The following is a 14,599-nucleotide window of genomic DNA, read 5'->3' as shown; positions in this document are numbered from 1 at the left end:
CATACTCGCCAACAAGATAAATACTGCGTTTTTATTTCTTTTAAATTGTTACATTAATTCAATTATTTCTATATATTTTTATACTAAAATAAGTCGACTTTCCTACAAAATCATTTAATGATTTTATTTTCAAGATTAAGAAAAAAGTTTAAATGTTAGTTTACATTTTGAATCTCGAATGATAAGTGGAACTGGCTCCTCTCAAGTTTCCGTTAAAGTTTATTTAATGATACTGTTAAAATCTCGTTTACTACTGCTGGTTTCGATTTTCTTTAACATTTTATGAAAAATCTAAATGTTATTTTTACACCTTTACTAGTTCTTAGAATACAGTATAAGCTCTAAAATAAAGTTAGTATTAATTAATTCAATAGTTTGTAAATTTATTATGAAACCTATATTATTTGTTTTTCGAGTGTTAGAACAAAATATAATTTCTAAATTAAGTAACTGAAACAATTAAGTAGAAAGTTAATTAAATTTTTTTGTGCACGGCTGATCGTACAATCTATATATATTTTTAAAAAAGTTACTTTTAATTTATAATTCCATACAAAAATTCTGAATTGAAAATAGGTTTCCGATAAAGATTTAGCAGTTAAATTCTGCTAAATCTTTATTACTCACAGTAATTTTGGTGGTCATATTCCTGTATAGTCAACAAAACTAAAACGTAGTAAAAAAAAACAACAAATACATAACAAATGCAACCAAAAGCAAGGTCAAGTTTTTAGTGTTTAAACTTTTTTAAAGCGTTTATTTAATTTAAAATACAAGTAGTGTCGAGTGAATCTAGCATTTATTAAGTGGATTTCTCCTAGTATTTTGTTTAATCTTTGCTGTTTAAACGTCTATAGAACCTTCCCAGATAACCGTATAATAATTAAAAGTAGAGAATAGTTACAAAACATCCCATTTTAAGAATTGGTTTCTAGATAATATACATTATTTTAGCGCGGTACCATAATTCACGTATTTAAATTTTAAATACTGCTAAGTTATAAGTATTAATAATTGATATTTCCTAGAATAAGGAGGAATTTAATAAAATAATCAAACGATTGTTTTTTCGGGCTACAAATTACGATATCGAAAAATATTTTTATTAATTTACATTTTAATTCGTTAAGTGAAAAATATTAATCTATAAACTAAAATTTATTATTTTGTAACCTTATGGTGGGAAATTAATACATTTATATAAAAAATGGAATTTGTTTACTTCATGGAAAACATTTCTTAACGTATTTCAATAATGTTGTTTTATAATTTGTTTACAAACTAGGAAAATTTTACAGTAAGCTGCTACCATAGTCACGGTAACATGTATATTTGTACTAAGATTTTTTCTTATATTTTTAATGTTTAATTTGGCTTTTTACTTGTATTTACGAACAATTTCCGAACATTTTGATTTTTTGTTATTGTTTTAAAGTTTGCGCCCAATTCTGCAGCCTTAACTTAACTGCAAGTAATAATAGCCACAATGTTTGTCGTGGCTCTATTTTGTTAGGGTAAATTAATTTATTTTCGATATAGACAAATCAACTCTGACGGTGAGACCCCTTTTTAAGCTTGGCTCAATACGAAGTTAGTATTTTTTTCTTTGGAATTGGCTTTTATAAAGTCGAATTATATTCTTTTCGTCCTTTGTAGTATATCTCAATATATTTTCGGGATTTAGTTTACACGCCTGTTATGGGTAAATTTTAATCCTTTCATCATGGAGAGCATATTCCCAAGTTTTATATCTACAATCCCGATTTATAAAAATTATTGTTGTAAAAAAACAATAAATTTCAGCAATCGGATAAAAATATTGAGAACATGAAAAAAATGTAAATAAAAATTGGGGTTCTGTATTAAATGTTCAGAGTAATTGATTTTATAATCTGATTACAGTACTCAGTCCCCCGTCCAGTGAATAAAAATATTATGTCGGTCGTACGTAGCGCAACATATTAGAATTTGGCCGTATCATGCGATAAGCAATAGTCAAGTGGAGCGATTTGCCCACACTTTCAAGAGATATCTAAAAAGGCGAGGAGTACTTACACGGACAAATTCTCTATAAGTATATAGAATGACTTCGAATATTAATGTAATCATCAGAAGCTATGTTTGTAAGCCAATTTTTAACAGAATGTTACCAGTTCATAAGAAACACTTAAGAAACCTGAACAAACAATATTTTTTAAAAGAACGTTTTAAAATCGAAGTAAACCTTAAAAAACTTTGCTCCGAATTTTAAAAACTCGTTAATATTTTTCAATTCAGTCACTACAAATGGATAATACAACAATGACCCTTCAAATTAAATACGGTCTCGACCATAATGTGTAAAAATAAACCAGACAATATTTATTTGTTTTAAATCGCCCAGCCATTCTGCATTCAAAATGCATTTCATTCCTTAAATAATTGGTTTAAACACGGATGTACTTATATACTAAGGATGCATATTTTTATAATTGACTAACCCAAGGAAACTCTGCAAAGATTATATATTTACTGACACCACTTTTATTTTTTCTATTACGCTTTCGATTTTAGGTGAGATTTTATTTAATTTCTGTCTAATATTCATATCGGATATTTAATTTGTTACATAAAGAATTCAAATTATTCTTATTTAGTTTGAAAGAGTAATCTTGAATTTCTTAGAAAACCTAATGTATGATCGCTTTATGTTGCACTGTAGTTTTACTAAATATTTTAATACCATCCAAATCCCAAACTCCAGACAAATACTACTGTCTCCATTATCCTATAGAGTATAGCTGGTGCTACATTTACTCCACGTCGTAATATTATTCGTCCAGTGGTATCTATAAATATCTCTCGCTTCAATGTACCATTACAAAACAAGTTGTCTTTCATTTAGTTCCGCGAATATTTGCATATGTACACAAATTTCTGTACTCCCTATTTTACGTAAACACTCACAGATATATTAAACCCGTGCTATTTGTTCATTTTTTCAGTGCTGGGTTTTATCTCAACTGTTCTATCTTTGTTACGTTATCCAGCGTTTAGGACATTTAAGGTGAATATATAACTGGATATAAATAAAAACTAGGTTTATTGTATGTATAGTTATTTTCTGAGTAAGTTAATGTATGTGTAGTTATCGTAGGTAATAGATTGAATGTTCTCCTTTGGCTTTATAGACAACTTCTACAATATCATATTTAGTATTGTTTGTTAAAGAGAGATTCTTATATAAGTAAAGGTCAATGATAAGACAGCTTGTATTAGCTGGAGACAAATTTTGACACTTCCGGTTCATTTAAAGTCGATGCATGCGTGGTGTCTCACCTCAGCGATCATTCCACATTCACAGATCATTCACGACAACTTTGTCTGGTACAAAGCGGTGCTGATGCTATAGCAGTGTCAGAATCTTTGGGAAAATCGCCATCGCAAATTTGACACCCCTAAGACAAAACTGCGAATAAAATATAAAAAAAATCGTAATTTCTCTTTTTAAACTGGGTTGTTTATTTTCTTTATGGAATATACTTCCAAAATAAACTATTAAAGTTGTTTCAAACATAATAAAAATATTATTTCTTATTTGTTAAAAAATCGTGTTGACAAAATATCCGCTCGCGGTGATTGAATACGCGGACATTTTGTCTACACGGTCTTTTAACAAATAAAAAATATTTTTATTATGTTTTAAATAACTTTAATAGTTTATTTTGGAAGTATATTCCATAAAGAAAATATACAACCCACTTTAAAAAGAGAAATTACGAGTTTTTTTATATTTCATTCGCAGTTTTTTGTTGGGGGGGGGTGTAAAAAATTCCGCCAAAATTCTGACACTGCTACTGATGCTACCATTGTTTTTTTTTATTATCATTTATTTTACCAATATAATTATTTCAACTTTTATAATAATCATTGACATTATCTTTTAACAAAATTTTTGTTCACGTTATTATTTACATTGTTTATTATTGTTTATTCAGACGGAACGATGTATTCTTACAATCTGGGACCGACGATGGTGGAGATCTCGTGTCTTGCTTAATATGGAATGCGTACTGATAGGCGGAGTACAAAATATTCATAAGTTTACGGGAAAATGGATTCCAGTAAAAATTAACAGGCTTGTCCGCAACGCTGCTGCATTTGGTATGTCTGTAATTAACAGACGATGCCAATGTTACTACCTTAGACTTATTTCTAAAATAAATAATGTCGAGAAAAAAGTAAGTTATAGCCTTATCTTTTGATTTTGTTTTGAACTTTACATCCATCCAAGTATATATATATATATATATATATATATATATATATATATATATATATATATATATATATATTTAAAAGAGTGTAGCCATCAACAATTGTGGTTTTTTTTAAAAGGTTTTCATCATATTTTTATTTTAAAATATTTTTATAACGCGTTTCGAGCTTAGGGTGTGCTCTCTTCAGATATTTTCGTAAAAAGTTTTTCTTTAAAATGGGAGTTTGTGGATATGCCTCCGCTGATATTAAATATGTTTTTCATAGTGGTGACTGGTGCGATGCGTGTGTTCAGTGTTTAGACATTCCGTCTCCAGCTGTAAGTGTTTCACTGTGACCGGTCAAAGTTAGTTTCAAAGAGTGTTTTTTAGTCCATATGGTGAAGGTTTTTATGGCTTCTTTAGGGTTCTTTTTTAAAGACTTTCTTTCCCCATGTATAGCATACACTCACACACAATCCCATACGCATACATATATATTCATGTACATGTACACATGCACACGCACACAGGCACACACACATACACACACGTACATACATAGAAATATGTGTAGGAGCATACATATATACACATATACATACCCACCTACACACTCACACACGTACTCGCATACATCCACCGCTAACAATTATTTTTATTTTTTTATTTTATATATATATATATATATATATATATATATATATATATATATATATACACTTTTTTCCCCCTACCAAAACACGCATGTATATATGCGCTTAATCATTCAGACATACGTACACGTACCCACACACACACACACAAGTAAGATGGAGAATAATAGGTAGAAGATATATATACACACATACACGCACATACACACATATATGTACACACATATATGTATATGTGCACATACACTCACAAACATCCACATACTATGTAGGCACATACACACACACATGCACACACACAGACATATGCAGGGGCTCACACATACGTGTATATCCATATTCACACGAACACATTTACCCACTCATACATGTGCATATATATGTATATATACATACATACACACACATACATACGGATGTGTATACACTCATCCACCCATATATATATGGGCACATGCACTCACAATCCCACACACACACACATATTCATACATCCCACCTTATGCATATATTGGTTGAAGTTTCCTTTCCAATCCATGCACATATGCATACATGGATTCGGTCACCCAAACATAAGTGCACGTATACATACAAACAAGATGTAGCATAGATAACAGATGATATATAATTATACACACACGCATACACAATCATATGTGTACACCCACGCACATACACGTATACACACGCACACACGCGCGCACGCACACATACATACGTTTAATTTCTAGTTGTTTGTTTAGTTAAGAGAAATGGTACTGTACTGGGTATGGGCGCGCGCACCCGCGAAAGTTTGCGTGTGCCTTATTGTGCTTTTTTGTTGTTTCGTGTGCGAGGGTGTACACCTACCCAAGCATGCATGCGTGTAAGTGTATTTTGTGTTTTGCCTATTTATGTGTATAATTATAGAGAGACGTTTAAGGCGGGGTTAAAACTTTGTTATGAAATTTTTTTCTTGAGTTAGCAAGTAGAAGAAGTTGTCAGTTTGGAAGATGGGCATTATCTCGAATCTGCCTCCACTGCATGCGTGTATATGTTGTGATACATGTAGGTGTCTATTTTCCGCGATTTTGATGTTGCATCGGTGTAGGGCTACTCTATTACTAAGGTTTTTTGTAGCGCCTATGTAGGATTTATCGCATGCTGGACATTTTATTACATAGATCACGTTTTTTGAGGTGCAATCTAGGTTTTTTTTAATTTTGAATGTTTGTATGGGGTTCGCAAATGTGTATGTGTTTCCCTCTAATATTATGTTGCAGACTCCACATCGTTGTTTGTTGCATTTTGTGACTCCTTTTGTTGCGTCTTGATTGAGTTTGGATGAGGTAAGAATGCGTTTTAGGTTTTTGGGTTGGCGTTTGCTTTTTATTATTTTTGTTGTTTTAAGGAAATTGTTTAGTTTGCTGTTTTGGTTAAGTGGGACGAGGTTTTTCGTTATCTCTGTGAAAAGTTCAGGGTTGTTTGTGTTGTGTGTGGAGACGTATGTTAGGATTTGTTCTTTGTTTCGTTCTTTAGGGGTTCTCAAATCTTCTACTGGTATATTTGTCGCAAGTTGGATCCCTTTGTCTATAAGTTGTGATGGGTATTTTCTTTTTCTTAAATTTATTCGTAGTTCCTTGAGTCGGATTTTTCGAAGGTTATTGTCCGTGATTATGGTGCAGATTCTACGTGCTAGGGTGTAGGGAATTGATTTTATGCAGCTTTTAGGGTGGTGACTTTTAAAGTGTAGGTATTGTTGGGTGTCTGTAGGTTTGCGGTAAATGTCTGTGATAATGTTATTGTCTTTAATCTTTATCAGTATGTCTAGGAAAGGTAATTCTGTAGAGCTTTGTTCTATGGTGAATTTAATTTTTGGGTGTAGGTTCTGGAGTATGGTGTGTAAGTCTGTGATGTCCCCCCATGTGGGTTTCCATAGGATGAAGCAGTCATCTAAGTACCTTTTCCATGATTCTACAAACAGTATTTTAGTGATGTGGCCAAATTTTTGTTCTATTTTTTTATATAAGGTTTCTTCTAGGTAGGCTAATGGAAGGGTTGCGTAAGTCGGTGCCATTTTCGTTCCCATTGCTGTACCTAGTGTTTGGATGTAGTTGGTATTGTTGAATTCGAAGGAATTATTATTTAGAATTATGTCTATACTATCGATAATGAATTGCTTTGTGAATCTGGGATGTAGTGTTTGTGCGTCTCTGTTGATCCAAAATAGTATTGCTTCTTTTCCTAATTCATGGGGTATATTACTATATAAACTACTAACGTCAAATGTAACTAATAGTGTCCCGTTTTCTACTGTATGTGGTAAGGTAGTGAGAAAATGGATGTCGTCCCTTATGTAGCTCTTAACTTGATCTGTGAAAGGTTGTAATAAGATGTCTATTAAGTTGCTAAGTCTGCTTGTCGGACAGGCTGGTCCTGCTACAATGGGTCTAAATGTAAGGTCGCTAGGGTTTGGAGCGCTAATATATTCTGAGTTTTGTGTATCGATGGCAAGTTTTATTGTGCCAGATTTGTGTATTTTAGGCAGTCCGTAGAAGTTGTTGGTCTTTGTAATGAAATTTGTGAGGAAGTCCTTTTCTTTCTTTTTTAATATTTTGTTGTGTGTTGTACAAAGTTTTGTGATTTTTGAGATGGTGGTGTTATCTATGTTGGTACTAATGGGTTTATAGTAGTGTTTGTCATCCAGTAATTCTGTAATTTTTGTTTCATAATACGTTCTGTCCATGATTACTACGGCACTGCCTTTGTCTGCTTCTTTTATTATTATGTCATTATTATTACGGATCTTTTCGAGTGCTTGTTTTTGTTTATGTGTGAGGTTGTTTGTGGTTTTGTGTTTTTTTTGGAGGTTAAGGTTCCAGAGATTTTCGAAGTAGCTGTTTAGTTCTTTTGTGTTGTTCTGTTTATTAGGGAAATATGTTGATTTGTTTTTTACTAAAGAATCATCTTTGTCCCCTTTGTTATCTAGTGTTTCTATTAGTCTAAATTTCCGTTCGAATTCTTTAAGGTCCTTTTTTAGTTCTGCTATATTGCTTTTAGGGGTGGGGCAGAATTTGAGGCCCAGCTTCAGTATTTCCATTTCGTTCTTTGATAAGGAGTATGTGGATAAATTGATGATTTTGGGTCTAATTTTTTCTAACCTGGAATTGTTGTTCCCTGGGGGCTTCCTAAAAAATGCTGGGAGTTGTTTGTTTCCTTGTTTCTAGGAGTGGTGTGTTTTAGGGTGGTGTGATGTCTCCTTGTAAAATGAGTGTCGTGTACAATATTGTGAGGGTTCAGTGATAAATGGTTGAATGGGTTGTCGTTATATGTTTTTTGTGTTGGATAGTTGTGTTTCAGTTGGAATTGGTGTTGCTGTTGAGGATACATGCATTGTTGTATAGGGTTGTGTTGTCGGGGTTTGTTGTAGGGGAGGTCTGTTTGTTGGGATTGGTGTTGCATGGGATATTCTGATTGTTCCCGTTGATGGGGGAGGTGCCTTAGGGGTTTGTTTCTTTGTGTGGGATATGAGGGGTGAGAGTTGTAGGTAGTGTTTTGAATTATGTGATGTCTCAGGTAGTTGTGTTGCATTGTGGGGGTGTTTTGGTAGGGGTTGTTTAGTAAAGGTATTTTTTCGTTGTTTGTGTTAGCGATGTAGTGTCTGTGGGAATGGACTTTTGATTGTGTTCGCTGAATTGGGTGGTAATAGTTAGGTTTGTATTGCTTAGGATTGTATATAAGTGGGTATTTTTGTGGAGATGTATTGTGTGGTATGTTGTCCGGTGTGTTGTGTTTGTTAATGGTGCGGGTTCTTGTGTAATTTTGAGGTGTTATTAGTGTGCGTTTTGGCTGGGCCAGTTGTTGGGAATTTGTGTAAGATGTGAATATATTGTGGTTGCTTCTTTGTGTGTAGTTGTATCTGTTGTGTGGATGTGTTTGTGTATGGTGTATGTTTCGTTTCTTACCTTTGTTATGTGATCTCTGTGTTTGCGGATATCGTGTAAGAGTATTCTGTTCCTGGTTGTCCTTGTATGTGTTTGTCGATTGTTTGTTTTTTTCTTTTTCCGGCAGGTTTTTTAGCCAGGTTATTTTCCGTCCAATGATTTCCCTGGATTTTTCCTCCTCTTTTTTGCATTCAGAATCCCAGAGTTCCAAGAGGGGTTGGTGTGTTTCCTTGGGGCAGAGTTCCTTGATTTTTTTAAATATTTTATTGTCAATTTCTGTGTACTTCTCCGTAGAGTGTACTTTTTTGTCTTCCCGTATGTCGATTTCGGCCTGAAGTTTTGAAATACTTAGGGCTTTTTTAATTTTCACTTGTTCCTCTGTATCTTGTGGTGTAATTTTTTCCCGGAATTTATATGGAATGAATTGGTCCTCCATCGTTAGAAATGTCTTGTATGTTGCTGCGGTGTCACTGCATTTTATTGCATGGTAAAAAGCCATTTTTCTTTGTTTAAGGAGTATGAGTGTATACACATCCGTATGTATGTGTGTGTATGTATGTATATATACATATGTATGCACATGTATGAGTGGGTAAATGTGTTCGTGTGAATATGGATATACACGTATGTGTGAGCCCCTGCATATGTCTGTGTGTGTGCATGTGTGTGTGTATGTGCCTACATAGTATGTGGATGTTTGTGAGTGTATGTGCACATATACATATATGTGTGTACATATATGTGTGTATGTGCGTGTATGTGTGTATATATATCTTCTACCTATTATTCTCCATCTTACTTGTGTGTGTGTGTGTGGGTACGTGTACGTATGGCTGAATGATTAAGCGCATATATACATGCGTGTTTTGGTAGGGGAAAAAAAAAAGTGTATATATATATATATATATATATATAAAATAAAAAAATAAAAATAATTGTTAGCGGTGGATGTATGCGAGTACGTGTGTGAGTGTGTAGGTGGGTATGTATATGTGTATATATGTATGCTCCTACACATATTTCTATGTATGTACGTGTGTGTATGTGTGTGTGCCTGTGTGCGTGTGCATGTGTACATGTACATGAATATATATGTATGCGTATGGGATTGTGTGTGAGTGTATGCTATACATGGGGAAAGAAAGTCTTTAAAAAAGAACCCTAAAGAAGCCATAAAAACCTTCACCATATGGACTAAAAAACACTCTTTGAAACTAACTTTGACCGGTCACAGTGAAACACTTACAGCTGGAGACGGAATGTCTAAACACTGAACACACGCATCGCACCAGTCACCACTATGAAAAACATATTTAATATCAGCGGAGGCATATCCACAAACTCCCATTTTGAAGAAAAACTTTTTACGAAAATATCTGAAGAGAGCACACCCTAAGCTCGAAACGCGTTATAAAAATATTTTAAAATAAAAATATGATGAAAACCTTTTAAAAAAAACCACAATTGTTGATGGCTACACTCTTTTAAATATACATTTTTTCTCCCGTTGGAACTACACAACCATCACTTTAAATATAAATAACTACAACGACAGAATGCCAGCAACAAGAAAAAAGTCTCTGGAGGACCTGATGGATTCACAGACAAACCTCTCCATAGAACACAAACATCTCGAGGACGGATTGCAACAACTAAATGAGAAAATGGACAGAATAATCCAGCTCATTTCCAACCAACAGGATAAGAAAGAGATACAATTTGAGGAAATCATTAACCAACTCAAAGCACAACAAGAATACCTGGAATACTTTAGAAGACCATACATACAGAATGAAGTACTAAAAACCAAGAAACGGAATCTCCAAAACTGGAACATCCTCCTTAAACAAAGAAAAATGGCTTTTTATTATGCAGTAAAATGCAGTGACACCGCAGCAACATACAAGACATTTCTAACGATGGAGGACCAATTCATTCCATATAAATTCCGGGAAAAAATTACACCACAAGATACAGAGGAACAAGTGAAAATTAAAAAAGCCCTAAGTATTTCAAAACTTCAGGCCGAAATCGACATACGGGAAGACAAAAAAGTACACTCTACGGAGAAGTACACAGAAATTGACAATAAAATATTTAAAAAAATCAAGGAACTCTGCCCCAAGGAAACACACCAACCCCTCTTGGAACTCTGGGATTCTGAATGCAAAAAAGAGGAGGAAAAATCCAGGGAAATCATTGGACGGAAAATAACCTGGCTAAAAAACCTGCCGGAAAAAGAAAAAAACAAACAATCGACAAACACATACAAGGACAACCAGGAACAGAATACTCTTACACGATATCCGCAAACACAGAGATCACATAACAAAGGTAAGAAACGAAACATACACCATACACAAACACATCCACACAACAGATACAACTACACACAAAGAAGCAACCACAATATATTCACATCTTACACAAATTCCCAACAACTGGCCCAGCCAAAACGCACACTAATAACACCTCAAAATTACACAAGAACCCGCACCATTAACAAACACAACACACCGGACAACATACCACACAATACATCTCCACAAAAATACCCACTTATATACAATCCTAAGCAATACAAACCTAACTATTACCACCCAATTCAGCGAACACAATCAAAAGTCCATTCCCACAGACACTACATCGCTAACACAAACAACGAAAAAATACCTTTACTAAACAACCCCTACCAAAACACCCCCACAATGCAACACAACTACCTGAGACATCACATAATTCAAAACACTACCTACAACTCTCACCCCTCATATCCCACACAAAGAAACAAACCCCTAAGGCACCTCCCCCATCAACGGGAACAATCAGAATATCCCATGCAACACCAATCCCAACAAACAGACCTCCCCTACAACAAACCCCGACAACACAACCCTATACAACAATGCATGTATCCTCAACAGCAACACCAATTCCAACTGAAACACAACTATCCAACACAAAAAACATATAACGACAACCCATTCAACCATTTATCACTGAACCCTCACAATATTGTACACGACACTCATTTTACAAGGAGACATCACACCACCCTAAAACACACCACTCCTAGAAACAAGGAAACAAACAACTCCCAGCATTTTTTAGGAAGCCCCCAGGGAACAACAATTCCAGGTTAGAAAAAATTAGACCCAAAATCATCAATTTATCCACATACTCCTTATCAAAGAACGAAATGGAAATACTGAAGCTGGGCCTCAAATTCTGCCCCACCCCTAAAAGCAATATAGCAGAACTAAAAAAGGACCTTAAAGAATTCGAACGGAAATTTAGACTAATAGAAACACTAGATAACAAAGGGGACAAAGATGATTCTTTAGTAAAAAACAAATCAACATATTTCCCTAATAAACAGAACAACACAAAAGAACTAAACAGCTACTTCGAAAATCTCTGGAACCTTAACCTCCAAAAAAAACACAAAACCACAAACAACCTCACACATAAACAAAAACAAGCACTCGAAAAGATCCGTAATAATAATGACATAATAATAAAAGAAGCAGACAAAGGCAGTGCCGTAGTAATCATGGACAGAACGTATTATGAAACAAAAATTACAGAATTACTGGATGACAAACACTACTATAAACCCATTAGTACCAACATAGATAACACCACCATCTCAAAAATCACAAAACTTTGTACAACACACAACAAAATATTAAAAAAGAAAGAAAAGGACTTCCTCACAAATTTCATTACAAAGACCAACAACTTCTACGGACTGCCTAAAATACACAAATCTGGCACAATAAAACTTGCCATCGATACACAAAACTCAGAATATATTAGCGCTCCAAACCCTAGCGACCTTACATTTAGACCCATTGTAGCAGGACCAGCCTGTCCGACAAGCAGACTTAGCAACTTAATAGACATCTTATTACAACCTTTCACAGATCAAGTTAAGAGCTACATAAGGGACGACATCCATTTTCTCACTACCTTACCACATACAGTAGAAAACGGGACACTATTAGTTACATTTGACGTTAGTAGTTTATATAGTAATATACCCCATGAATTAGGAAAAGAAGCAATACTATTTTGGATCAACAGAGACGCACAAACACTACATCCCAGATTCACAAAGCAATTCATTATCGATAGTATAGACATAATTCTAAATAATAATTCCTTCGAATTCAACAATACCAACTACATCCAAACACTAGGTACAGCAATGGGAACGAAAATGGCACCGACTTACGCAACCCTTCCATTAGCCTACCTAGAAGAAACCTTATATAAAAAAATAGAACAAAAATTTGGCCACATCACTAAAATACTGTTTGTAGAATCATGGAAAAGGTACTTAGATGACTGCTTCATCCTATGGAAACCCACATGGGGGGACATCACAGACTTACACACCATACTCCAGAACCTACACCCAAAAATTAAATTCACCATAGAACAAAGCTCTACAGAATTACCTTTCCTAGACATACTGATAAAGATTAAAGACAATAACATTATCACAGACATTTACCGCAAACCTACAGACACCCAACAATACCTACACTTTAAAAGTCACCACCCTAAAAGCTGCATAAAATCAATTCCCTACACCCTAGCACGTAGAATCTGCACCATAATCACGGACAATAACCTTCGAAAAATCCGACTCAAGGAACTACGAATAAATTTAAGAAAAAGAAAATACCCATCACAACTTATAGACAAAGGGATCCAACTTGCGACAAATATACCAGTAGAAGATTTGAGAACCCCTAAAGAACGAAACAAAGAACAAATCCTAACATACGTCTCCACACACAACACAAACAACCCTGAACTTTTCACAGAGATAACGAAAAACCTCGTCCCACTTAACCAAAACAGCAAACTAAACAATTTCCTTAAAACAACAAAAATAATAAAAAGCAAACGCCAACCCAAAAACCTAAAACGCATTCTTACCTCATCCAAACTCAATCAAGACGCAACAAAAGGAGTCACAAAATGCAACAAACAACGATGTGGAGTCTGCAACATAATATTAGAGGGAAACACATACACATTTGCGAACCCCATACAAACATTCAAAATTAAAAAAAACCTAGATTGCACCTCAAAAAACGTGATCTATGTAATAAAATGTCCAGCATGCGATAAATCCTACATAGGCGCTACAAAAAACCTTAGTAATAGAGTAGCCCTACACCGATCCAACATCAAAATCGCGGAAAATAGACACCTACATGTATCACAACATATACACGCATGCAGTGGAGGCAGATTCGAGATAATGCCCATCTTCCAAACTGACAACTACTTCTACTTGCTAACTCAAGAAAAAAATTTCATAACAAAGTTTAACCCCGCCTTAAACGTCTCTCCATAATTATACACATAAATAGGCAAAACACAAAATACACTTACACGCATGCATGCTTGGGTAGGTGTACACCCTCGCACACGAAACAACAAAAAAGCACAATAAGGCACACGCAAACTTTCGCGGGTGCGCGCGCCCATACCCAGTACAGTACCATTTCTCTTAACTAAACAAACAACTAGAAATTAAACGTATGTATGTGTGCGTGCGCGCGTGTGTGCGTGTGTATACGTGTATGTGCGTGGGTGTACACATATGATTGTGTATGCGTGTGTGTATAATTATATATCATCTGTTATCTATGCTACATCTTGTTTGTATGTATACGTGCACTTATGTTTGGGTGACCGAATCCATGTATGCATATGTGCATGGATTGGAAAGGAAACTTCAACCAATATATGCATAAGGTGGGAT

General features: G+C 34.6%; 1 protein-coding gene across 1 annotated transcript in view; it reads left to right on the top strand.

Moving 5' to 3' along the window:
* The window catches only part of LOC145256098 (uncharacterized), a 49,579-nt gene that overhangs the window by 17,525 nt on the left and 17,455 nt on the right, over nt 1–14,599 (top strand). The window contains exon 4 of the mRNA XM_080114685.1: nt 3,978–4,220. Coding sequence (XP_079970811.1) covers nt 3,978–4,220 — 243 coding nt within the window. The remainder of the gene's footprint in view (nt 1–3,977; nt 4,221–14,599) is intronic.

The sequence above is a fragment of the Euprymna scolopes genome, chromosome 32, assembly GCF_053919585.1.
Source record: "Euprymna scolopes isolate OS-2025 chromosome 32, ASM5391958v1, whole genome shotgun sequence".
Classification (NCBI taxonomy): Eukaryota; Metazoa; Mollusca; class Cephalopoda; order Sepiida; family Sepiolidae; genus Euprymna; species Euprymna scolopes.
The sequence above is the reverse complement of the archived record's forward strand: the minus strand, read 5'-3'. Positions and strand labels throughout refer to the sequence as shown.